This window comes from Tyto alba, unplaced genomic scaffold (assembly GCF_018691265.1).
Source record: "Tyto alba isolate M040663 unplaced genomic scaffold, T.alba_DEE_v4.0 Super-Scaffold_13, whole genome shotgun sequence".
Classification (NCBI taxonomy): Eukaryota; Metazoa; Chordata; class Aves; order Strigiformes; family Tytonidae; genus Tyto; species Tyto alba.
In genome coordinates this window covers 7,529,299-7,555,800 of record NW_024881275.1, presented here as the reverse complement: position 1 = coordinate 7,555,800, position 26,502 = coordinate 7,529,299, and the positions used below count along the sequence as shown (strand labels likewise).

General features: G+C 36.7%; 1 protein-coding gene and 1 long non-coding RNA gene across 4 annotated transcripts in view; both read left to right on the top strand.

The window, feature by feature from the left end:
* ATG10 (autophagy related 10) overlaps positions 1–26,502 on the top strand; it is a 90,291-nt gene that overhangs the window by 26,164 nt on the left and 37,625 nt on the right. For all 3 annotated transcript variants that reach the window (XM_042788066.1, XM_042788064.1, XM_042788065.1), the window contains one exon: positions 25,649–25,775. In XM_042788066.1, the coding sequence (XP_042644000.1) occupies positions 25,649–25,775 (127 nt within the window). The remainder of the gene's footprint in view (positions 1–25,648; positions 25,776–26,502) is intronic.
* Positions 16,349–17,775, top strand: LOC116962245. The gene is made up of 2 exons (XR_004407453.2): positions 16,349–16,440; positions 17,072–17,775. It is a non-coding gene; the product is annotated as an uncharacterized LOC116962245 (long non-coding RNA).

Sequence of the window (26,502 nt, the reverse complement as noted above, 5' to 3'; positions counted from 1 at the left end):
ATTGAGCTAGCCAATAGCAAATGCCACTTAGAGTGAGCAGAACCCTTGCAAGTGGGTTGTCCCCCTACATTCACACAGTTTGCAGTTATGTTGCAAATAACAGAGAAGTGATAGAAAGGGAAAACTTTTTCCAGATATTTCAAACACGGTTATCTCAACGAAATAAGTTAGGCTGTAAGCTGCTTTTCAGAGACCTTCTATTTATTCTCTTTTTGAAGGAATTACAAGTGCTTACTTCTGGAGGCAGAGTAGCTGTTGTTCATGCATTGCTTTGTTAGACATAATCAACCTTGTAGAGAAGTAGGATATTATGTTAACCCAAGCAGAGTTATCATGCTAATATGGCTGTGTTCTTTCTGCTACCTGAGCCATCTCTCTAGAAGTTGTGAACATGCCTTTGCTGAAACAGATGATTCATTCTGATAATGTCAGGAAACCAAACAATATAATAAAATGACTGTATACACTGAATAGTTTCCATCTGTCCATACCTTTGCTATTTGTGTTCAGGAGTGTGTTATTCCCTGTTTCTTCCTGTAAAATAAACAGGAATGCACGTAATCCTTTCTCTTTCCTTATTTTCCATCTTTCCTTTTGCTGCACTTTGTAGCATTTTTCTTGAGTATTTTAGTAATGGTAGATAAATAGCAATCATATCCTTAATATTTGGAAGCATACAGAAAGCTTCCTGAACACATCTCTTCAAAAATAGGTTAGGAAAAATATTTGTTATGGAACTGGAAATCAGTTCTGGAGGATTTACAACTTTTTAGGTTGAAACAAGAAGTTCTTACCATGTCAATTATAGTACTTGATGGCAAAATTTTAGAAGTATTTTCCCCCACTAGTCTATTGCAAGTGGTCTATTGATAACTATGATATTATTACATTTAATTATTATTCTTGTATTATTTCTAACAAGGGTAAGAGTCTTCTATATGTAACAGCTGATGGATTTTTTTCAGCAGTTGGGTTTTCTAATGAGCAAAACCTAAAACTCTTTCAGATTTGGTTGTATCATGTAGTAAGAATTACAGAATATCTGGCCTTACAAAACAAGCTTGAATGGATGTATCATGAACTGATTCTGTTTAAAATAAATAGATGGACAATTTAAGTATATAATTTTCTTCATCTCAAAAGGACAAATTGTAATTTCTTAAAGAAGTTTAATGATTTTGGCTGAAGCATATTTTGACTTCATTTCAGTCAGAAGTGCAGAATAGTCTGAAACCTAACCATTGTAGCAAGATCATTAGGAAAATAAAGCAACCTTAAGGAATGGAGCCAAGGTATTGCTTAGAGGCTTTCGATATAAAATAAGATTTTCCCAAAAGAGAACCTGCATTATATCTTAAAAATAGATCTGAAAAGATGCTAAGACTAATGTCAAAAGGTTCTTTAACCCTGCATATAGATAGATTAAAGGAAGAGAAGCAAATCCAGGGAAAAGATCGCAGACAAACTTATATTTTACTCTCTTCACCAGGTAAATGGAAATAGATTCCCATTTTCAGTAAAGATGACTTCAGAGAAGGCACGATGGCTAATGAGAATGGGGGGTGTGTGTAGACAGAAATTACTTTGATCAAGGGGGAAGCAGAATTTGAGAGGAGAAGGTAAAGAGATAAATCCTACCCAAGAATTCTTATCAGGTGTCTGTCTTGCTGGGTAATAGTGTTGGAATGCAAAAAAAGAAATCTTGTTTTTTTCCGTTTAAAAAGACAAAATTCTATAGGTTTATTGGCCTAACATCAGTTGTATTCAAGATTTTTGAATATATTTTTAAAAAGAGGTAAATAAAGGTTGAACATCGTAATAGGATGGAATGCAAGATGGAGCTACAGAAGATAATGGATATATTGAACCATTACCTATTATTTGACAAAATGGCTGATTTTGTGGATCATGAAAATTCAATGCTTCTAATCCATTTAGAGTTTAGTAAAACTTTCTATATTAATAGCACACAGAAAAACAACAATGAGTTATAATAGCATGAAAATTCACCTTCGGACAAATGTTTTAACTAGTAATTGTAGTACAGGAGGTAGGAGAGGGTAAACTAAAGTTACTGATGGCAAAATATCTGTATGCATTGTCAAAAACAGTAGAAGACAAGAAGTTCCTATGGAGAGAACTAGGTGATCTTGAGGGCTAGCATAACAGAAACAGGATGGGATTTTCTGGTTATATATATAAGGTCATATACTTGGGGGGTGAGGATAAGATAATTCTGTTTCAGAAGCTTGTGGCTCATTTGTTGGAAATGACTGAGGAGGAGAAAAAAATGGGTGTTTTAGTTGACTGTAGGATTACTGTGAACTGCTAATGGATGTGAATAAAGACAGTTTTGGGTTCTGTCTTGGTGTTGCTCTTAGCTGAAATTGGTTTTATACAACAAGGATGTTGAAGACTCATCTGTTGTGATGTATGTTTAATTTCAGTTACTCACACTCAAAAAAACAGGGGAATCAAAAAAAATAACAGAATTGTTACGATGATTGGGAAAATCAGATTGGAAAAAGCCTATCCTGTGAGAAAAGACCAGAAGAATTCATCTTGTTTAGCCTCGAAAAAAAACGAAGCCTGAAAGGAAATATAATTTATCTTTGTTAATACGCTGAGGAAAAAAAAGGCTTGAAATGCCAGGAAGTGAAAAGGCTATTTAAACTAAACTAAAATGTTGGCGCTGGAATTAAAAGTTATGAACTGAACTTGGATAAATTTGCATTAGAACTAGAGGAGAAGTAAGATGCTGAAATGGTTTTCCAAAAGTAATAATCATATCCTGAAGTCAGTTAGTTTTCAGATAAAACTATATAAATTTAGTAAAAGGCATTTTATGATGTTTGATATCTGTGATAATGAGATACTGAACCTAATGACCCAGAAGGTCCCTTGCCCTCTTTTTTATACATCATTATTATTATGTGTTATCCATGACTGGGGTGAAAGAAGGGTATTTAGAGTTAATCCCTTTGTCTGTCTGTCTGTCTATCTCTCCTTCTCTCTCTCTCTCTCTCTCTCTCTCTCTCTCTCTCTCTCTCTCTCTCTCTCTCTCTCAGGTTTTGCAAGGCTGCTTGGAGGGTCAGGAAATAAGAGCAGAGACTGTACAAAAATAAATATTTTCCCTTGTAAAACAGGACCCTCATCTTTACATTATCTGTGTGAGAGAGATTTTCACTTTTGTCCTAGATGAAGGGTCCTAGATGCTTGGGATTTGATTTTGAGAAGATGCAATCCTCAAAATCCCTCAGATTTTATTATTTCAAAACCTGGCTCCCAAGTTCTGTTTTCATCTAAAGTTTAGCTAGGGATTTCTCCTTCTTTTATGTCCTCCCCAAAACAAATCAGAGAGATACTTTACCTTCACAGCAGAGGAAACAGAGGGAAGAAAATACAGGAAGTTATCAAGTATTAGACTAATAATTCACAGTGCTAGCTAGCATTTTCCCCTTATTGTTTGGAGTCCTGCTTCATCACTGAGACTTCAGTGTACCATGGGGAATGCCTGTCTTAGGGTAAGCTTTCAAAAGAAAATGGGGAAATAATTTGGTTTAGTTAGAGGAAGTGGGCTGAGAATTTGTGGGTGAGATGGCATACATATGTGTGAGAAAGAGGGCGGGAGTGTTTGGTATGATTGGACTGCAAAGAGGAACATGTAGAGAAAATGTCGTATAAGCAGACAGTCATTGGTATGGACAAAGACTGTTCCCTGCTAAAACTTGCTTAATGTTGATACACCTTGCATTTTTTTTTCCTCAGAGACTGAACAGGGAAATATTGTGTTGCTGTTGTTCACACCTGATATTGCTACTCAGGAGTATTATTACTAGTAATGCTAAGCAGTGCCTGTAGGCCTCAGGTAGCTTGTGTCCACTTTGTAAAGAACATTAGACTTTTAGGAATTGTGATGGGATGAGACTAACAAATGATTAAATCCCCTTAGTTACTTTTCCTTTTTTTTTTTTTTTTTCCTCTGCTCTGGGATTCAGAGTGTGAGTATATCAGTCTAAAAACTACATTCTTATCTGATAAAAAGAACCAGGAAGTGATTGTTAAGCAGGGAACAGAGGGGATGAGAGGTCCTATCCTGAACACAAAGCAGAGAAAGAGAGTGGAGAGAACGCTGCTCTGAGCAGCCTCAAAGGGTGAAAACTTGGTCCCTCCTCTTGCAACTTAGCTTTAGAGCTGAGGTCTGATGGATTAGAGATGGAGGATGCTGCAAGGTTAGTCATTTATTTCACCTTTGTAGGTGAGCTTTGACTTGAAGCAGAGAAGCACATTGGTCGTTAAAAATGCTATTTTTAATGAAACACAGTTTTAGATTATCCATAGCTTTAGATTATTACCTTTTTCTTGGCAATCTTGTTTCCAGCTTTGTTACCAAGAACATAATCTTTTGCTTTCCTTGGTGAAATTTGTTTTCATTTGTAAGACGTCTGGTGTTAAAAATGAGCAGAACCGACAGACAGGCTTTTCCAGAGAAGATGTATACTAGGAAAGCAGCGTGTAAAGCTGCCAAGCAGAAGGGATCTACAACCAGAGACAAGGTTGGGATTTTCTGGAGTTGGGCACGAGTCCTGCCAACTGGAGGGGTCCATGTGCACTTGGTATTAGCTGCTGACTGGTCAGAAAAAGTCCTGGCAGGCAATGTACAGGTGGAGTAAAGCGGAACCCTGGGCAATCCCCCAGATCGTTACATGCTTCTACACTCTTGCTGCTTCAGAAAAGCACTTTTTACCCAATCTTTACAAAGGACTGGTATTCAGGAACCATGCTACGAATTGAAGCATATGTGCTATTAAATGACCCATGTTACTTACCTTCTAGTGGCCGAAAGTGCAGTCGTCTGGAAAAAGAACAAATGTTTTTGAAAGTGTCGTTTTATATATCTGTGCTGAAAGCTTGCCCTAGAGAAATAGATGAGTTTTGAATATTAACATTGTTCTTAATTTCCCTTGCCCTTGTTCTCAACCCCACACATCTTCATGAACTTTGTTCAAGCTTATTCTTTGACTTTCATGTTAGAAAAAGGAGCCAATACATAGTAAAGTGTTTGAGGTGAATACTTTTCTGATGATGATAAAATGAAGACTGTGTAGAAGGCATCTACAAAAGTGTTGAATTCTCATTTCCTTTTCCCTAAATGAGAAGACCATTCTGCATTTTTTCAGAAATGTTATTTTCACTTATGTTTCATTTTTTATACACAACTGCTCATCTGCCTTTATCTCTGTATTAGAACTAATGCCAGTGGTTCTGGGTTTGTGTAGGCACTGATCTTTTGGCCCATAGTAGTGTCCTCCCCCTCATGTACCTCAAAGCCTCAGGAGTATCCCCAGGAGAAAAAGCTGTAGTGCATATTAGGCTTGTATATATCCCATGCAGGCCTGTAGACGCCTGTGTTTGGTCAGGTGTGCTTGTCAAAGTACATCCACGCAGCCACAAGTGGTGAGGAGGATAGACCATCTGTATAGTCTGTGCCTTAATAGAGGTTTGTACTGCAAAAAAAAAAAAAAAGCTAACCTTGATTATAGAATTATAGTTTTGTATGAGAAAATCTAATATTAATGTGCTCTTTTTAGGTTAATTTTGTCTGAGTGACTCAGACTGTTCCCAATGTGATTGGCAATCAATAGCAATAATATGAGCACTAAGTCATGTTTCTTTATCAAAATGACAAGCCTCAGAGCAGACAGTATAATTGTTTGCTTTTCTGCACAGATAGAGACATGATTGCTCTTCTTTTTTCTAAAGAGAGAGTTCATGGGGGCCAAATAAATTAATGTGTAAAGTACCAGAGACAAAGACTTATGTAAGAACAGGGAAGTGTAAATATAAAGCAGAATGGGCATATAAAAAGTCACACTAAACATTTGCAGCAGTAGCTAATGACAGGTATTTCATAAATACCCTTTAGAAATTTGAAACAGAGTGAAGCTTCTACATGGTATCTCAGAGAGGTTTGTTATCATGAAAGTAGAACAGTGTTAGGTATATACATAAATGGTCTTTTAGGGAGAGAAACAAGGATTTTAGAGTTTATGCAAGTAATATAACTTATATAACTGCTGTTTCTCAAAAGTGTCTAACCTTAAAACCAAAATAAATTCTCTAATATTTTTTTTTAATTTCCCAACATGACATAGGATTTTTCCTGTTTTCTTGAGTGTTATCTCTATAGTAAAAAGTTAAATATTACTATTTTCTTTCTATTTTTTAGTTAGCAAAGTTATATATTTCTATCTAGCATCTTATTTTTTTTCCTGTGTGTTCCAAATGGTATGTATCTTTTGCCTCAGTTATATGTGTGTTACTTAATATCTGCAGTATCAACAGTTCCTTCAATACCAGTGTGATTAAGAGATAAGCCAGAAAAAGTTAGTTATTTTGAGAGCACCTGATATCAAAGGGATGAAAGCTACAGAAATCTTCCTGAAAGTTAGATTGTTTCTCACTGTGAAATTTCAAGACTGTCAGGAGGAGGAATAGGGCAAGGAGGCTTAATGGCTCGAGATGGAGCTTGCACCTCTAAGAGAATACGTGGTGTATGATTGCTGTGCAAGACTGGTACTAGGTTTCATGCTTCATCCTGTTCCCTGATCATCGATCATCTAACTCACATTTCAAGTATTTCAGTTGATGTGTAGGCAGGAGTTTTATCTGACATTTATGCATTTTGGAAAACTTGGACCTCAGTAAAGCCCAACATGTGATCTGCTAGGCTAACATGGTTCAGGTATTCTGCATGTATTTTTATGTTTTTTACTTTTTATTCCAAAACAAGTGGAATTATGTAAACCCATGTCATGTATCTAGAAGGTTACTCACATACAACCACTGTGAACCATGGTAAAATGAAACGAAGCAAATACAGTGTAGCTGTTCAGTCTGTTTTGGAAAGCAGATACCAGCCCTATTTTACACACACATCATCCTTCATAATTTTAAGGAAATATATGTATGTTTAGTTGTCATTATAAAATTAATGTTTGTTTTTTCTTTTCCATTTTCATCATTCATCCAAAGATTATGTTAAGAATTGAAATTTTCTACTACCATTTTATATTAAAAAATTAAGATTCTTTACCATAAGGGAAAACTGTACGATTGAAGAACTAACAGGAATGCCAACAGAGGGAAATGTGGGAAGAGAATTTCTAATCAGAATATGTTAAACTACGTTTTAAGTATGCTTTCAGCACCTACTTCTATGATTAATGCTTATTTAAATAGAAATTTGTGAAAGAGTTAACCGTCTGTGTTTAAATTGTACTTCCAAGTCAGACACAAATACATCTTGCATTTACTGTTGTTTCTCTGGCATCAAGTTCTGTTCCTGGGCTTACACTGGAAGTTACTTGCTATCATGATAATATTAGTTTTATGGGCACAGTGATATGGTTTTCCTTGGTTATATCTAGTAATAGTCTTGCACCAGCTAAGGAAATAACAAAAATCTTGGTGTTACCAGGTTCAAGTATTACTGCATTTTATTCTTCAACGTTGCTGAAAACTAAATTTTATTTTTGCTGATGTAGGGGCATCCAGCTTTCAAAAGCACATTGTCTAATAGTTCACAGAACAATTTGGCAGTATTTTTGTTCTTAAACGTAGGTATTTAGTACAGAGAGTCATTATTCTTCTATAAGTTATTTGTTAAATTGTTTCAAAGCACAATTTTGACAGTGGCTAAAGTTGTGAAGGTCCCAGAATGTATTATAAAGTCATATGAAACATGTTTATATTTTCTTGTGACTAAAGGTAGCACTGACCTTTGATAAACTGTTAGGCATAGTTTGTACTGATTTCAATTTTAAAATTAAACAATTACAGAAAGGATTTTCTAAACATGTTTTTTTACCACTGAATGATTACAGCTTGATAATATTTGGTCTTTGTTTTGGAATGTTTGGGTTTGAAAACAAAACCATGTTTAATATTCTTGTGTATTTTACTGCCATTCCTTGTTTAAAAGGTTGCTAATGTTCATAAATGGTTTACCAACTGAAGCTTCAGAACTGGTTTCGAAGTCAGTTTGCTAAACTAGTGATTTGTAAGGTGGTTAATTCTTGTTTTGAGTCTTTGGAAGTACACAGCATTTTGGCATTACAAATCAGAATAATTAAATTATACTCTCAGTTTTGTTGTGAATTTACCATGTAAGCTCGATCAGAGCACTTCACCGTTATGTCTCAGTTTTCATGGAGTAGCTTGTGTTTGTAGGGGGTAGAAGTTAACAAAACAAAATAACTTTGTAAAGGAGTAATCTTGATACAGAATATGCAGGGAACTTTGTAATTCCACTTCAAATTGAAAAACCTCCATATAATATTCAGTAAAACTACTAAGGCAAAAACTTTACCTTGAATTAATCCATCATTGCACTGTAATGTTTCTTTTCCTATTCCCATCTTAAACAAGGAATAGCTATATTTAGGACCTCGCCTTTCCCTGTTGTATCTTGGTTCTCCTGGGTTTAATTACTGAAAATTTTACCTAATTTTTTTTTAAAGCTGGAACTGTAGGGTGTAGCAAACATGGTGCAACTTAAAAAAATTGCATGAGTAAAGACCGTGAGGATCAAAATCTCAGGAATGAGCTGTTTGGTATTTATTTTACAGATGATCAACCTATACTTTAAAGTTAGAACAAACTATATTTCACAATAGAACTCTATATAACTAATGTTAATGCAGTGGTCTACAGTCTTCTTCCATGTGACACATTAAAACATGTAGAATTAAGTAAGGGATAAATTTGACCCCAATTTTCTTGTTTTTATTGTAATCCAATTTTAATTTTACAGTTTTCCCTGAGCAGAGGAAAGGGGGAAACATTACGTTGCCCAAATGAAACACAGTGTATGATGTGAGGAATTCCTCCTACATGTTCTGTGGTAATGAGAGCATGTTTATCATTATGGATTCCCCTGCTGCAGGTTGTTTATTCGTCTTGAGTAGCAACCAAGTTTTCTATTTGAGTACTAATATGCTGTATTATAAGTAGTTACGCATTTCTCTGGTGACCCATATGTCTGAGCAATTGGAGGACAATTCAAAATGAAGAAAAAGAAGTGGCATTTGAGGAGGACTAGAGGGCTAGCTCAACCCCCTCTACCCTCAAATATAATTTGAAATACAACTTCCTGTTGGGGGTCTGCATCTCTAGTGGGTGTGGGAGGAAAAAACATTTTTTTTTTATTACTGAATGTGTTCTACGTGCTGGGAAGGGTGGAACGAGTTCATGTGAACATTTATACTTGAGGGAAAAACGGGAACATTGTTTCTAATTCCACTGAAATACAGACATTTTAAAAAGCTCTTTTAGAAAAATGAAAGAAACTATTTGGTGGTGTCTCAGTAATATGGCAAGACTGCACTAAGTGTGCTCTGCCAGAGGCCATACCAGCAAAGTGCTGCTGGTGTGGGTGTAGTTCAAGAGCCACCATTAGTGGTTTCTACTGTGGTAGTAGGTAGAACCATCCCTGGCCCCAAACGATACAAACCTGACTGATAAAACCACAGGTTTGTCTGTATGGCTGCACCTCCTGCACTGTATTAGAGGCTGCTGTTATCTCACTTCTTCATGTTACTGAGCGGCTTGGATGTTTTCAGTGATACATGAGGCAGAACTGTTGAGGTGGTAGGTGCTTTAACTCTAGACCTTGGGAACTGGTCTGTTTTGAAGTTAGACCTTTGATTTTATTTTAATTCAGATTTATGTATTGTCAGCTGTTTTCAGAGGCAAAGAACAAAACTGATGTAACTGTAGCCTTCAACATGGTGAGCTGCAATAAATTGATTCTGGTTTCACATTCTGTCATGTAAATGCATACTCTGGCTCTTGAAGTGCTTTTTTCAGTATGCTCAGTATGTTCATGTAGTAGAAGCCTTATAAAAGGATTTGAAATGTTCCTGGTATCAATATGAAATAAATGGATTTTCTCTGACTAGTAAGTGGCTTTATTTTTCTTTTTTTCAGAGTTATAATTGCAGTCAGATTTATAAACCTGCAGTTCTCTTTTACATAGTGCTGTATGAATACTCTGTCAGAGGTGAAGGTGTTAGGGAATTTTTTAATGGAAAAATCATTTTCTATAAACTCAAATTTTCTTCAGGAGTTTATTTTTCTAATTAGACAAATTAAAATGAAGTAGTCTACCCAGGATCAGTTTAACCCTAATGAAAGTGTGACAATCTATTGAATTTTTCTGGAAGTTTTTTTAGCAACTGCTCAAGAATATGCTGCATTGCCCCACCAATGCTCTGGGCATTATACTTTCAGTAGTATAGTATTTCCTTTGACTGTACAGCCCTTAGAGTAGTGAAGTGCCCTTGAATGCCTCAAGGTAGATATAGACTGGCTAGAACCATGTTTTATGAGTGAGAATCAGATGTGCATTAGGTTATTCACACTACTAGGATTATCAAACTGAATGTCCAGCTGTTTCTAAATTAATCGGTCCAGCAGATTTATATGACCCATTTTAATTTGGAAATACTAACATTTTATTTTTTGATATTTACTGTCTCTAACCAGAATGTTTTCGTCATGTGAAAAATGTTCATATTTAACTGTTACGTTGATTAAAGAAAAAGACAAATGTTTAAATACTGGAATTTCTCATGGAATGGAAATTGCAGTATTTGGTCAGATCTGAGCATTTTGAGTACTCTTTTCTTTGTGTAAAACATGATTGAGCATACGAGATCTGTGAAGTGTGTGGGGAATCCCTAGTTGCAATAGAAGAATGAGGGGCATTTGTCTTTTGATTTATTGGTACAGCCAATACTTTTGTGACAATGAGGGAGAGTAAAGCTGAGATCAGCTTGTGGGTAATCTTGATGTGGCAACACTTGTATTATAAACTCTATTTCCTGTAACAGTTTCTATCTTCTGCTCTGTTGAGCATGCTTCTCAGCTTTGTATCATCAGCAAAATTTGTCAACAATCTCTTGCTTTTGTGCTCAGGTTATAAAGGAATATTTTAACTAAGATTACTTTACAGACCTGTTTTAGAGATGCTTAGTTAGTCGACTGTCTCCTGGTCAATAATTCTCCTTTTAGCATATCCCATTATGTTCCCTTTCCCCAGTATTTCTCAGGTATTTCCCATATTTCCTACGTATTATGTTTTTAACATAATCCCCATCTTCTCCAGTTTAAATCATTATTTCCCATTTGGCGCAGTATCAAATATTTTACTGAATCCAGACAGATTTAATCTCCTGGATTTCCTTGTCCAATAATTTAGTTATTTTATCAGAGGAAGTTATCAGGTTAGTTTGGCATACTCTTTCTTTGGTTAACCAATGTTATGTTTTGTCCCAGTTTCTATATAGCTCTGTATGTTTAATTATTATTTCCTTCTAAAATGGTTCTAACCCCTGCATACACTGAGGTCAGACAATGGTTACCTCAGTAACTTTTTTTCCCCTTTCTTAAATGCAGATACTTCATTTGTTATCTTTCATTCAGGTATTATCACTCAAGTGAGATTCAGTTATAAAAAACCCTTGCTGCTGGAACTGTACCTTCGTGTTTCCATTCTTTCAGACTTTTAGACTGGAGACTGTTCCCACCCCACTCCTTGGCTGTCCGACCAGTGACTAAGATATGTCTTGGTCATCTCTTATGGGATGAATGTACCCTCATCCTCATTAACCATTGTATCATACTCTCATTTTCTACTGTAGTGCTCTGAATGCACATACTGGGCACTGAGACAAAATCTGAAATTAGGCTTGGGGCTGTTCCTTTGTTATTTTTAATTTAAACTACATTTTTTCACCACTTTTTCTTGTTTTTCTTCTACTCATGTCTGGCGAGCCTTTTGTCATTTGTAAGTGTAAATCCAGTTTGAATTTTGGCAGTTCTTTCTCCTTCTAACTTAGACTTAAAGATGTAGGCTTTTTTCCTTGCCATTCCTCTTTTCTATTCTCTGTAGGCAATTTTTGCATACTCTTGATATACTTTCTGAGGTGATTATTCACGCAGTCTGCAGCTTTATCCTACAGTGAGGTTTTTTTCATTAGTTCAGGGTGTAAATTTTAGACAGTTTTTGTATCTCTGATTTAAATAAGTTTAAGCCTTTTCCAAATTCCAGTCCTTCACCTTTTTAATTTGGCTACTTTAACTCATTATCTCCCTTATTTTCTCAAATATTTTAAAAAATCTGAACATGGATTTAGAAAGGCTTATCATGGACAATTTCCCTCAGCAGATACTCAGTACAGGAGGATTCATAAAATACCTGTTCTGTGATCATCTGCATATTGCAGGCCAAAACACATTTCTCAGTTTATCATACAAAGTGAAGATCTGTTGTAAAATACCAACAGCCTTTACTTTAATTTGTAAAATTCCTAGCTGATCCTAGAAAGCAGAGCACACAGCACACTCTGATCTTCTGTCTAAGGCATTGAAATTTCAGTGATCTTTGCCAGTCTGATGGTGGAGAGATCCCCACCTGATTTGCAGTCTCACAATTGGTTGTTTTTGAGAGTCTGAGCGAGGCACAACAGTCAAATAAGCTGAATATAATATATGCACATCTTTTTTTGTGTTTCTATGTAATTGAAATCTTTGAGTCAGATTCTACAGAAGCAGCTATCCCATAAACATATTGAAACTTTGTTAATCCACATAAAAATATTTTTTTGTTAATTCTGTGACTTTTTCATGAAGAAATAGTTCAAGTATCGCATCTAAGGAACAGTGAATCTTGCCAACATTAGAAGCATCATCTCCTGCAGTTCTCGGCAGTACTAATCTCTCTAACAGTATTTGAGAGATTTCTAGACAAATAAAATCCTATTGGTCATATTTGCACTCTTGTAGACCCTGTTTTTATAATTCTTCCCCCAGATGATTTTTGACCTAAGCTCAGGTATCTTCATCTGCGTTACTTGTATTTCTCTGCAGCATTCACAACTGGAACATAGGCACTAAAAGCATTTTGTCTCCCAGGGAGAACCTACTGTAGTATCTTCCTCCGAGTCGTGCACCAGCAATCCACCAGAAGTCTCTGGTTCTTCCTGTTTTACCAGAGTTCTTGAATCAGGGTACCAACACTGTGAGTGCTTCCCTGTGACCTCTGTCTCCTGTATAACTGAACTACAGCTCTTTCACAAACTGTGAACACGGCTTCCAAGCATCATACTTCCTCCCCACTAATAATGTTTCCAGCACTTCTCCTTTTTTTTTAAACTTATTTATATTTTACTATTTGTTCACTTACAATTTTATTCTATTTGGATAACAAATCTTTCACAATACTTCTCTCCCGATTTCCTGTTGTAAAATATAATAGCTACAATAGACTTGACTGTAAACATGAGTGACCTGTGCTCAAATGATGTCTTTTTGTTGAGAGAAGTCAGTTTTGTGTGAATGCCTGCCAATGATGAAACATCCCCAAACCTTCCAAAGTAAATTGGCAAGTTGTCTGCTGATCAACACTATGATGTTATGTCTCCACGTTCCTGCCCTTGAAAAGGCAAATCTCAAAGAATGACAAAATTACTACTGAAAGTTCCATGAAACCTGAATTTCTTTGAACATTCTCCTCACCCTGCTGTAGTTGTCTGTGAGTCATTTCTGTGGAGATGTGGATTTATGGTTGGTCTCAGTATGAGGGACATGCAGTGGAGATTCCCACGCTTTGTCTCCAACAGGGGTTTGAAAGTCCCATATTGAGTGACAAGAATAAAAAGTATGGTACCACTGCTGACTCTGTCCAGTGTGGTGAATGAGGCAAAGAGTCCTTTGGGACAAAACTGCCATCTGCTATTAAAAAAAAAAAAAATCATCCCTGTATCTACACCGATCCTGTGCATAGGTATGCAAAAGTTTGTGAAAACACATGCACTGATATAAAAAGAATATTTGCCTTTTTTCTATAAACTGCATGCATGCCTGTAGAATTCAACATATGAAAGATCCCGGTACTTGGGAACTGATTCCTACAGCCATAAATTCTTGATCTGCTCATATATTACTTCCAGACTCGGCAAAGTCAAAAATGCAGAGGTCCTTGTTTACCTGAAACATAACAGAACAGAGACCTCATCAGTACTGTTTGAAATATCATATGGACAGCAGGCCTTTATTCTAAAGTTATTCCTTCAGGGATTGCAGTTGAGTTGCAGAAACCTATAAACTGAAGTTAAGAAAAAATGCATTAAATTGTGTCTTTGATTTTGGTGTCGCACTACCATTCATAGCCTCTGCCTTATGAATCAAGTTATCATATAGTATATTAAAAATATATGTAATGTGTTTTTAGTTGCTTTTTCTTCCCCTACTTCCTTTGTTTTGCACATGACTAAGCTTAATATTTGGGAAAGCATGCTCTTAGTTGGTTCTAGATTAACTCCTTTACATAACCAGAAATAATTTTAGCAGATATCTTGCTGTTTCTGTGGGACCCTATTTGGGGTACATGCAGCAGCATGCAGTACAATAAAACGCTCTTTCAGCAAATGTTTAGGAAAATACTTTCCAAGAGATCTGCACACGATTAGAATTACTGAGTGCTCTCCTCTTCAGCTTCCTGTTTTGGAATTAAATGCCTTCGGGACACTTGGAATATCTCCGTTTTGAAAAGCAACAGCAACTTAACCAATTAAATACTTCATTGTTTTAGCTATGATTTCAGTTAGTTGTAAATAGGGATGAATATATGAAATAGTCCCTGAGATTCCTTGATCAAATTGAAGGAAAAATTAACTCCAGTAGCCATAGAGTAGCTTTTGAGTGAAATTAGAGCAGATAAAATGTAGCAACAGTCAAAGCTACATTCTGGCTCTTTCTCTGCACACATACACAATTACTAGCTCTTTCCTTACTTCTTGTATCCTGTGTTTCTGATCCTGTGGGATACTGAGCGAGAATCACTTTCTGATACGGTCAAGGAGGTTGGAGCTGTGGAGCCTCTCACACTTTGTGTGCCCCGAACACAGAAATCGCCTGCTGAGGCTAGCACAGCACCGTGTGTCGTTCACCAGGGCCCTGGAGGGCTCGGGCTCTGTTCCCTGCTCCAGCGAGTGTTCCCTGACTCATACAAAGTGGAACAGGAGAGACGTCACCTCAAGTGCTTTGTGGCTCTGAAGTGCCCTTCTGAGGGAGGAGAAATGTGCCTTCCCCACGCAGGTGGAGGAGCTGTGCGAAATGGGTGAATGCAGCATTGAGAGGGAGGAGGCAAACATACCACTTCTCCTTTTCCTCCTCAAGTTTTCTGCTGCTCCCGAAAAAGAAAAACCTGAACATTTTTTTGGAACAATTTGATAATTGCTTGAACTGTTTTACATTGCTTATTTATAAAGTTTGAAGGAAAATTTAGATGCGCTTGTTGAACAGTTGTATACATAACAGTCTCTTCCCTCTACCTAGTGCTGAGCAATTCAACAATAAGAATTCCCTAAAATGAGTTAAATTACTGTATTTAACAGCTCACCTGTTATGTGGATTTTGCATCTGTGTAAAATTTCTATAGTAACACTGTACATGAGCTTGGCCAGGTGTCGTTACGCGTGTACCATTTCTTGATTTTTGTGAACCACCTGCCGCAGTGGTGTTTTCTGGTCAGTGTATTTATGCAGTATTGTTGAACATTACAGGTGTTTTCCACCACAAACTGCTGTGGAAATATTTGGGTATTTCTAATTCTGTATTGGGCTTTCTTGTCAAATAAAACAGAGTTTGCATGAAGATGGAGGCTGTTAGAAGATTCAGTCCAGACAGAAACATTGTAAATAATTCATACAGATTTTCTACTTGGCTTTAATGAATTGTAAAGCAAATGTCAAATTCTTAGTTTTGGAGTATAGCTGGCTTCGAGGTGCAGTTGTATTGAGATACACAAAACTCCTAGTGGTGTATTACTATAGGTGAGATCCCTTTCTATTTCTGTATTTTCTTTATTTTTCTGTAGAAGTTTCCTAACCATATTATTCAGCCATAGGAATGTAGTATAGCTATCTTTATTGTTAGATGATGCCTTAACAGGCAATTTTTAATTGCAAGAATGTATTGCATTGTGTCTTCTCATTTGAATTGTGTGAATTTTAGCTGCATTTTGTCAAACTACAATTACTTCTTTGTAAAGCTTGCTAGCAGTTAAATTTGTGTTGAGATCTATTATGTACTGCATTCCTGGAAATTAATAATATCATGTAATACAGCAAGGTAGTTTTTATTTGAGATCACATTAATAAAAGAAGTCATTCAGTACCTTCTTTCCAGCCACTATGAATGTCTCCAATATACATTTGGGCTGGTTGTGATCAATGACATTTGATACTATTTATTAATACTTAGAATATTCTTACAGGTTATTTTGCTTGAAAATGAACTGAAGGGCTTCTGACCAGCCCAAATCTGAATTCAGAGCTTTATGTTTCCTACATACCAGTGATTAGAGACTAGGAAGTAAGTACATCTGTATCACATCATATATTAATAAAATAACCAGTTTTTCAGAGCAAGCAAAAGTTGAATTTACTTGTCTTGGTAGGGCCTGGCCCTGTTCCATAAAAATATATTTTATTATATCTATACATCTCCAAAAAGAAAACAGCACTGGATCTTAATGTGCTACTAGTTTTATGTAAGTGCAGCAACAAATTCAGATTATTTGGTTTTGACAGTTTACAAGGAAATTCATAATTATTTTGAGTGATAGTTAAAATTTTTGAATTAAGATTATTTTGAATTTGAAATAAATCATTATATTTTAATTTTCTCTTCCTGTTTTCTTAATAAGGTAATGATATATATGCTTTAGCCTTAATGTATAGTTAATTTAATTGGATCTCTCCTATACAAATAATCTTGTTGTAATTAAGCTACATTGTTTATGATTATTGTTTCTAATTGTTGTGCTTTTATTATATAGGCTATGGCCAAGCTTAGATTAGCATCTCAGGTAACTTTTAAGTTGTATCATTTTGACAGATACTAACTTAATGGGATACCATTTTCTTTTTCAGCTAGACAGCATGCAACTATTACACTTAGTGCAATAAGTCACTGTCCCAGTGTCACTGCCTTTCTCTTACAGAGTCAAGGGTGGGCACTGGCGCCAGCATGCCTCCCTGAAGCTCTTGCCCAGCCCCCCATGGTGGCCGAGCCCTTGGTACAGCAAACAACTCCAGAGTTGCACCGTCCCTGCTTCCCCTTCAGCCGCCTCCAATTGTAAACCTTTAACTTCACATTTCTTGTTTTTATAATGCCAGATTTTGTGACAATTTGAGCATTTCTGTCTGTAACTTTTTCACTTGAATTACTGCTAAACACTGTCTGTCAGTCTTGGCACCATTTTCATACAGTTTCCCATCTGAGAAATTAATGAGGATTTGAGTTTGTCTTCTATAAAGTAAAGGTTTGTAGGCATTTGCTGTCAGTCTCCCCATTGAATTAAGCATGGCCAAAACTGGGTTGCTGCTGATTTCTCAAAGAAGAAATAATAATCTTTGTTCTAAAAAAATAAAACTGACCTAAAAATACAGCTGAACTGCTACCTTTGTCTTCTAGTGTAGCATTTTTTTTTCTTTTAACCTACTGTAAAGCATATTTTTATGAAGCATATTATGCCCAATCCTGGAAAAGCCTTGGTTCTAAAAAGCAATAATCCTTGAAATAGTACTTAATCTTGAAGTAGTAACCTTTCCTAATTTGTAAAAATTCAAGATAATGACATAAATAGTGGGAAAATACTACAATTTGGTTTCTTTGTCTGGATAAAATTCAATGATATAAAACTTTGCTTGTGTGTGAATTTTAATTTTTTTTTTACTCTAATAATTTTTGCAAACTAACTGCAACAATGTGTATTTATACCTACTTGATCTGTTTTTCATGAGCCTTGAAAACTGTGCACTCCTGTCTATATGTGTAGCTTGTTCTCATATGGTAGCACTGTTGAAGACAGACGGGTTTTGCAAGTATTTTTTATGATGGCTTGTGAATGAAATTCCAAATCTTTCTATTAAATAGAGTTTTCTTGTTATAATCCTAGAGTAGGAAAATTCACAGATTTAAATCACTAGAGGTTGTATCCACCAAAGGACATGGATGCACTTGGAAGCTCTGGCCAAAATTTGGTCTGGAAGAAGCCCTTCTCACCTACCCCTTGACCTGCGATGTGCCTGGGGGCCCTGCGAGTCAATCCCAGGTTGTTCATGCCATGGACTTCCACAATCCATTTCACCCTCAGGACCAGATCTAGCAAGGCTCCTGAGAACAGGACTCCAAAAGGTGCCTGGCAAAAGACGGCCAGAGGAGATGATGGTATTGCCCTGTAGTTTGAGGGAGGTTACGGGCGATCCTGGGTTTGGTTCTCTTTGTTGGCAAAGGGACTGAGAGCTACCTCATTGGGTGTTAATGTATTGTGAAAGCTGTTCTGCTTCATATGGAATAGTTAAGTATATGTTGGATGAGACAGAGGAATGGACTTTGGACTGATGTTTACAGTACTCAGAAGAAGTAGCTGGAGTTTCTGTCCCTGCAGAGGGGCATACGCAGGGTGGTCTCCATACTGTTCTCTGTGCTGCATGACTTTTCTTACAGAAAAGCTCGAGGCAAAAAGGAGTATGCCATGGGTACCGCCATCTCTAATTGTTTCTTATCTCACCATAATTAGAAAGAATGACTGCTGTAAATGCCTAATCCAGAGGAATTATATTGACAATATTAGTTGGATTTAGTGGAAGTAAATGCATTCCTGCAGTTTACAGATGAGGTTGCTCTGTTCTTCTGCGAGGTGTATGCCCATAGCTTTGTGTGCACCTTTCTTTTAACAATTCCAGGTGGTCTGGGTTGCTCCATCGTCCCTCTGGTTACCTCGCCATGTTTTCTAGCTCTGCAAGGTGCTTAAGCCCTGTTCAGGATGGAGTCTTGTACTTCCAACATAAAAAAGGAGAAAACGTTTCTTCTAGGGGAGGAGAGAAGCCACCAAAGTCTGAATTTTATATGTGACAACCTGGGAAGAGTGAAGAGTGATTTTGAAAGAATTTCCCACCTTTATGTGAAGAAAAAAATTCACAACTGTTCTGTTTTCATGGTCCATTGCTTCTTTTGCTTGAATAGATTTGCTTTCACTTGTGATAGCAGTTTAAAAGCAATCAAAAGAAATCTCATTTCCAACCATTAGAAGTGATTGTTAATGCATGAGAGGCTACAGCAGTTTTACGTGCTGCGCCTTTTTTGGGGTGGAAGTCTTGGTTTTGGTCTTTTGGTATGCTCAGAATGACAAAAGGCTATGTTTTTTTTTGTGTTAGTAACCTCTGTTTCTGGGGGGAAAATAGTAATTCTAATAATGACTGAATGCTTTAACAGTGTCACGGTGCTGACTTACAGTCAGATTTGCCTTTGGGAAATGAAGTATCCTGGGGATCTGTGTGCCCATAGGGATCCATTGCCTGTTTACGTTAACTCACCTCTGAGTTTTTCCGTTGGTGGCACAGTAGCTTTCCAAGGTATCTGTGTCTTCCAAAAGGCACTTTGAGCATGGCACTTAGTAACATCACCAACTAATTTAAGGGCCACTTTCTTTCTCTGTTATCGAGGGGCAGTATTTAACCAGATGTCTCACTGGGCTAACTGAATTTGAAGAAATCCAAGATAGTGGGGAGAATTTTGTAGCTGCATGCAGAAAATAAATCCATAAGGTAACTCTGTTATTCTTCAGAGTTCTTTTGTTATCCTCATATTGACTCATCTGTCACTAATGATGGTGGCACTGGAAAACATGTAGAGATTGTTGGTTTCCCCATGTATATTTCACATAAAATAGTAATTTATTAATGTATATAAAAAATGCTGTAACTGGTGGCAAAGACATTTGTGCACAATTCATCTTACACTTAAATTATTCAGGAAGATGTCCACATATTTATGCATTTTTTCAGGCTGTGATAGAGTGGGGTAAGTTTGATTAGAACCTATAAACTTTAGCGTAGTGTGAATATTTAATAGCAAACAGAAAATACTGACAATCACTTAATGTAAACTGAAATTGTCCTGCTATATTAAAAGAAAAAGCCCCATGTGCTAGGATGGTTTTGAGGTTCTTGCAAGTCTTTGTTGGGCTTTTTCCCCTCAGCGTGTTTAGTTTTCCAAGAACATTTTTTAAATTTTCTAGGCCTCCTTGCAATTTGCAAGTAATACTTAATTTTGAGATTCAAATCCAGGCACTGGGCACACTATCACTTCAGCCTTCACCCAGCAAAGCTCCCATCTGCCATCCTCCAGCCTGCGGGGACAGTCTGGGCTGGTTGTGAGGGTGTGCAGTGGGCTGCTGTCTGGAGGTCTGGCTGTCCTCTTACCTCGCTGACCACTGCCACTCCACACTCTGTTTTCAGCATGGAAGGGAGGATGGGATCCAGAGGTTCAAGATAAATGTAAAGGTGGGGGGGGGAATGACTTGAGACTGCACAGGAGGGACAAAAACCAGCAGCAAAATGACCTGCAGAGACTAGACCCGTGGGGGCTGCAGGCAAAAAAGTGAGGCATGGTCCAAATAAATGTGGAGAACACCCAAGAGGAAGAATAAAGAGTGCAGATACAATCTCACCACGCTGCCGCACCCTCCACATTAAGCTCTTTTTTAATTCAATCTGATGAACACTGTCCTACCATTCAGTTTTCATGTTCAGATCTCCCTATTTGCCAAAGGGAAACTGTTGAATGGGGAGGGGAGCTGCTCCCTGAAAGCTCCTATGTTTCACACGGTAGTTCACAGTCATCTCTGAAGAAAGAGAAATGCAGCACTGGAGAAACAGTAATACATTTGTTTTCAACGTTAGAGTCTGAAATGAAATTAAGTGTAAATGTATTCCAAGCAATGAAATCAGATTTGCTTATGAATCTGGATTGCATCTTCTTTTTTCTCCCCTCACAACAAAACTAGCAGTACCAGTAACTATGCCTGCATCACCTCTTCCTCCCTTTCCTGCTTGCAGCCCAATCCTGCCATGCTCCTGCAGTATTTCCCAGGGGGCTGGCCTGCAGCAGGAGGAAATAGAGGTCAAGACAACAAGAAAAGAGATGAGGAACATGGGAATTGGGAGAAAGGCAACAGTGACTTGAGATCCAGGAGAAATGTGCCTGCTGTTCTTTAAACAGCTTCTCTTAGCTTTTCCCCCAAAAAGGGCATTAGGGCCTGCTTCTGCATTTCAAAGGGAATTTAGGTTGAGCAAGGAAGTCTGGCTCAGCCAGTCTCTGTGGGTGAGGTGGAGAGAGGGAAATGTTTAGTGTCAGAAGAGAAAAATCTTTTTTATTAGGTAATGCTGTCGCCTTCCCAGTTTACCTTGTCTGTCACTTCCCGGGCCCTTCCCTTTCCTTTGGAGCCCTCCCTCCAAAGCTGACCTGCCTTAACCCATACCTTCCTGCTGCTCTTCAGTCTGCGGAACACAATTACTACTAAAGAGTATCAAAGCACGCTATTAACTCTCTCCTGCTGTCAAATTAAATTGTTACAAGGAGTTTTAAACTTGCCTTCTTCATCACGAGGAATAAAAATAGTACAGATAGGTTATTTTGCTTTCAGAATGACATGTGGAATCATTTCTTACCCATTGATTTCAATAATTTAGCATTTTAAAGGGAACAAATTGACTTAATTTGTTTACGGGATACTTAAAGGTTGAGAACAGTTTTGTATCAATTAAAATTAGTGATAATTCATTTATGGAACTAATACAATTAATTAGGTAGTTGCGGCTTATGTTTTTTCTAATACATACATTGCTTTTAAACATCTGCTCAATAGTTCAATATGATAGCATGAGAATGATTTTACGTGAGAGCAATAGAGGAGCAGATGCTTCCTGATGACAACTTCCCAATTTGTTTAGGAAACAGTCAGTGAGTCCTGGATTCACAGTTTTAACTTGAAGCATGGCAAGCATGCAAGCAAATTTACAAAGCAGAAACAAAATATTGAGAAATCAAATTACTTCATAACATTTTTAGTGATTGCAATTTGGTCAAAACCCCTCTTTTTTAACTTTTTTTTTTTTTTAAATGTAGTTATGTTTATTTTATCTTTACAAGCTGTAAAAAAATTTATTATTTTTTTTTGTGGTATGTATGCACGTATGAATGTTTTGCAGCAGTTACAAAATCTTCTAAAGTTAAAATTGATTTTGATATTGTCTGTTACAGTACCTAAAATTTAATATCAGCTCAAAAAGAGAACAATAGTATAAATAAAAAAGGAAACTAGAACAATTACTTGAAGAAAAAACTTAAATAGGCTATCATATGACATGTATAAAAATAAAATCATGTGGGGTTTTTTTGTTTGTTTGTTTGTTTGTTTTTTTTTTTTTTTTAATAAGTTACACCTGCATTTTATATTTATGACTTTATCAGTAGTTGGATAGAGAGTGAAAAATAAATCTCTTCTTTTGGGCTGATAGAAAACTCTGAGGCTTCATGGATTTGTTCAGCCACGCATAGACTTCTAGATGTTCCAAAGATCACCTAAAATGACTGCACTCATTTTATTCATCTCATCAGCAAAGTTTATCTCATCAGCTAAATAGATACCATAAAAACTTTTAGGCTCCAAAATGCAGTTTCCCTGAATAAATACTGTGTGTTGTACTTACAGAGACTGTAAAGTACAGGATTACACATCAATGCTCTATCTTTTTATGTAAGGAATCTTGAAACTGCTGTTTACTGAAAGGAAAGGGGATTAGAGGTAGCCCTAAGAAGGATTCAGCTATCTGCTTTTATATGCAAATCACAAATACAGTGAGCCCACTTGTCACTAGGAACAGCAGAAAAAGAGATCTGAGTATCAGAAACTTTTTTTTGAGTAAGTGTAGAAACTTTATAGTAGAAGAAGTCCACCTTGTTACAGAGCAGAATAATGTCAGTTTCAAAGCTTCTTTGAGTTTTGCATTCAGCAGAATGCTTGATTTCAGAAGCTGCCTAAACTATTTCTCAAAAAAAAATCCAGGACAATGCAAGATAAATGTGTTCACACATATTCTGTTCTCAAAAAGAGTAAAGCAGTAGAGCTGCCTTCTTCCCTTCTCTGCTGCCTCTCCTGCCATCAAACTATGTACGTCTGGAAAGGACACTTCTGGATAAAATCACCTTTCTCTAGAAGTAATAGGATGTTTTTGGGAAGTACTTCACGGTCTAATGTACGTCTGGTAATGGCAGGGATTCTTGAGATTTCTCAGTGGCTATCTCGAGGAACATGATATTAGGAAGTCTGTCATTTGCTTTCCTTTTGCTAATCCAGCAAATGAAGATAAAAGATGCTTACCAGCTGAAATCTGTGCTAAAACCAGTAAATTGAATTCTTAATGATGTTGTTCCTAGGTTAGTTTATGACTTTTTGATATAGTAAGTAGAGTTTTTATAAAGCATGTTTTCCCTAAGAGTGTACAGGTTTGAGTACTTAATTTTTGAGTGAGTATTAACTTACTTCTTTTCCTAAGTATTTGGAGGTATTAAAGAATATGACTTCTTTATCATTCAGTCTAAAATAGTCACAAATTAGATATCAGTATTTATGTGAGGGTACACAGTTGTATTACCCTTATATACAGAAAGCAGGAGAGAGAATTATATGTATACATACATCATTTTTTAGAACAGTAAGTATTTAGTACATGAATAGGTAGTCTTGCCATTTCCAGAAGTATTTTTTTAGGACAAGGTAAGCTAGTGACTTGGCAATAGGCAAGGCCATAATAGCTGATGAAACTTTAATTTCAGTAAAGCAGTATGATTTTCGTTGCAGGAGGTTGATCTGAAAGGTTTTTGTAAATTTTGATGTAAGGTCACTTCTGGATATGGACTCTTTCTCCTTCCCACACCTAAAAACTTGAAAACCAATCTTTAGTTGTGTTTGTTTTTTTGTTTTCTTTCACCATAGGCTGCTGCTGTTTTTTCTTTTACTATTCTCACTAAAGCACTGAGAATGGATCCATTTTAAGGAAAGTTCAGTTTACTATAGAGAAGACATTTCTATTTTCCTTGAGAGGTTTTTTTTAGTCTATATTTCATATCTGATCAGAGTGTGTGACTTGTGTGAGGTGGAAAAGAACTTGCCTCCTTAGTCTGTTACACATTTACATGGGAACTGGGCATAGCTCTACCTGGCCTGTGAGGTCAGATGCAGTAATCATCATTGTCCCTTCTGGCATATTGTCTTCAGTATCCCTTCACATACAGTTTTTAAAACTGGGTTAACACAGAGAGCACTTTCTTTAGTGTTCTCTTTCGGTGCTTTAGATATCTGTTTCCTGATAAGCTAAAATCAACGATTCATGCAGCCATCCAGTATTTCCCAGAAGCCTTCTGTTCTGTGAGCATCTATGATTTTCTCATTTAATGTCCAAAAATGTACTTACAGTACCTTGCTATGTAGCTTCCCAAGGTCTGTGCCTTCCATTTGTAATCTTCTATCCATGTGTCTGAGCCGCATCTTGTTGCCTATTACACTAAATTTGGGGGAAATCAATTTTATGTGGGCTATAAAAAAAAATATTGAAAGTATTTTGTGTGTCATTATTGTTATAGTATATCAGTTCTTATATCTCTTCATATATTGATTCATCGCTGAGTTAAGGACGTGAGATAAAAATGCAAAATAGCTTAAAATTTCTTGTGTGTTGAACCAGCATAGCGTTCAGAGGATGCTGATTCTTCTTTTCTGTTCAATCGTTTTTATTTTGCTTGGAGAGAGACAGCCAATATTAACAGTTACTTGGCAATAGTCAAGTTGTGAAATGCACACCCAACCTGTGGGGCATTATGGTTGCTTAGTTCATGTATGTAAATTTGGGGGTTTGAAAACTGAACAAGTCCACACCCATAATGTCTTCTTGGAAAGTTTGTTCTAACATTTAATGGCATTATTATTTTAATGATTCCATTTTCAGAGATGTTGAGTATCGACAATATTTAGAAAAGTAAAAACAACTGGCTGCTCAGCTCTTCTTGAATATTAATTTGAAACACTAGGAAATCTGTGCTGCAACTGGGGTATATATCTTCCATCTATTTTGATTTATTTCAAATCTACAATAAACTTTACTTACTTTACACCTGAAATATACATTAACAGGAAAAAATTATTTCAGTTTTAGAAGTATTATTATCAAAAACAACCTCTGGCAAAAAGCCTTTAAAGAAAGGAGAGTAGAGAATTTTTGGTGGATACATTTGATTTCTCTTTTGGCAAGCAAAACCAGATTATTTAAGGATACACTTTTAAAATGGTCTATACTAAAGGTAATGGGGAGAGATGCAGCAGCAGTCACCTTATTGTACCAGTTATTGTGCCATAAAGATTTAGAGAGCTTTTGTCTTTTGCTTACAAAAGCAGCCTGCACTTAGAGAGACCTCGATTCTGCAAATGCTTACACATAGTTCACAGTTTGTGGAAGTAAGTCTGTAAGATATCTTTGTAGGTTTTGGATTTCTGTGATTTTCTTGCTAGTATTGAAAAATTCATTTGGGAATTTAAATGAGCAGTGCTGTGAAAGGGGTGATTGCCATTATTTCTGTGTTGTATATTTGTTGAATTTATTACAGTAATAATAATTACTTTTCCCTTGATACAAATACAAAAGTTCATGTATTACTGTGTTCGTGTTTGTTGTTTTAGGAGTGTTTGGATGATTCTCAAGTAGCTGGAGTTGGTGCAGCAGAAGTGGTGATACGCTGTGAATATCATGTCTTGTACTCCAGCAGCTACCAAGTACCTGTCCTATATTTTAGGGCATGCTTTTTAGGTAAGACCAGTCTTCTGTTAGACAAAGGGAAGAATAAAAATGTGTTGGATGGCATAAATGTTAAAAACTCAGATTTGAATTGAGGAACAGAGTAATGATCGTATGTAATAAAAAGTAAGAGATGAGGCTGTTGACCAGTAAATTTTGTAATACTCCTGACACAGGGCTTCAGGACCTTGGAGTAGGTGATATCATCTCAGCCTGAAGAATGCTGATCTTTGGCTCCTGGCGTCTTGCCTGTAGTTGACTAAAACTGCCAGTCCTTTTTCGTGTTTCTACAGGTTTGAATTTGGCTACAAAATAAGTGGACATAATTACAGTGCTTCAGCAGAACTCTGTCTGTTTCTTTGGAGTCTGAATTTGAACCGCAAGGCTGGGGTCTAAATATACCTTTCAAAGTGTATGCTGTTTTCTATTTAAATTTGCTGCTTAAAAAAATTAAAATAATACCAATAAGGTATTGCTTTTTTCGGTCTATTAAAACTGGATCGTGAAACACTAACTGATCGTCTTTCCTCCCTGATATGTACATCTTGTTACTCATTACTTAATTGCTATAGCCACTGTGATTTCACTCACCATCCTGTCAGGAAGGAAGGAGGAACACACAGCCTCTCTCCAAGGCCACCGTTAGTGTCACTTATTTAATCAGCAACCACAGAGTGATCACACTGCAGCATTGGCTGTGTTCTGTTCCTCTCTGCCCAAACGAAGACTCTGTACCTAG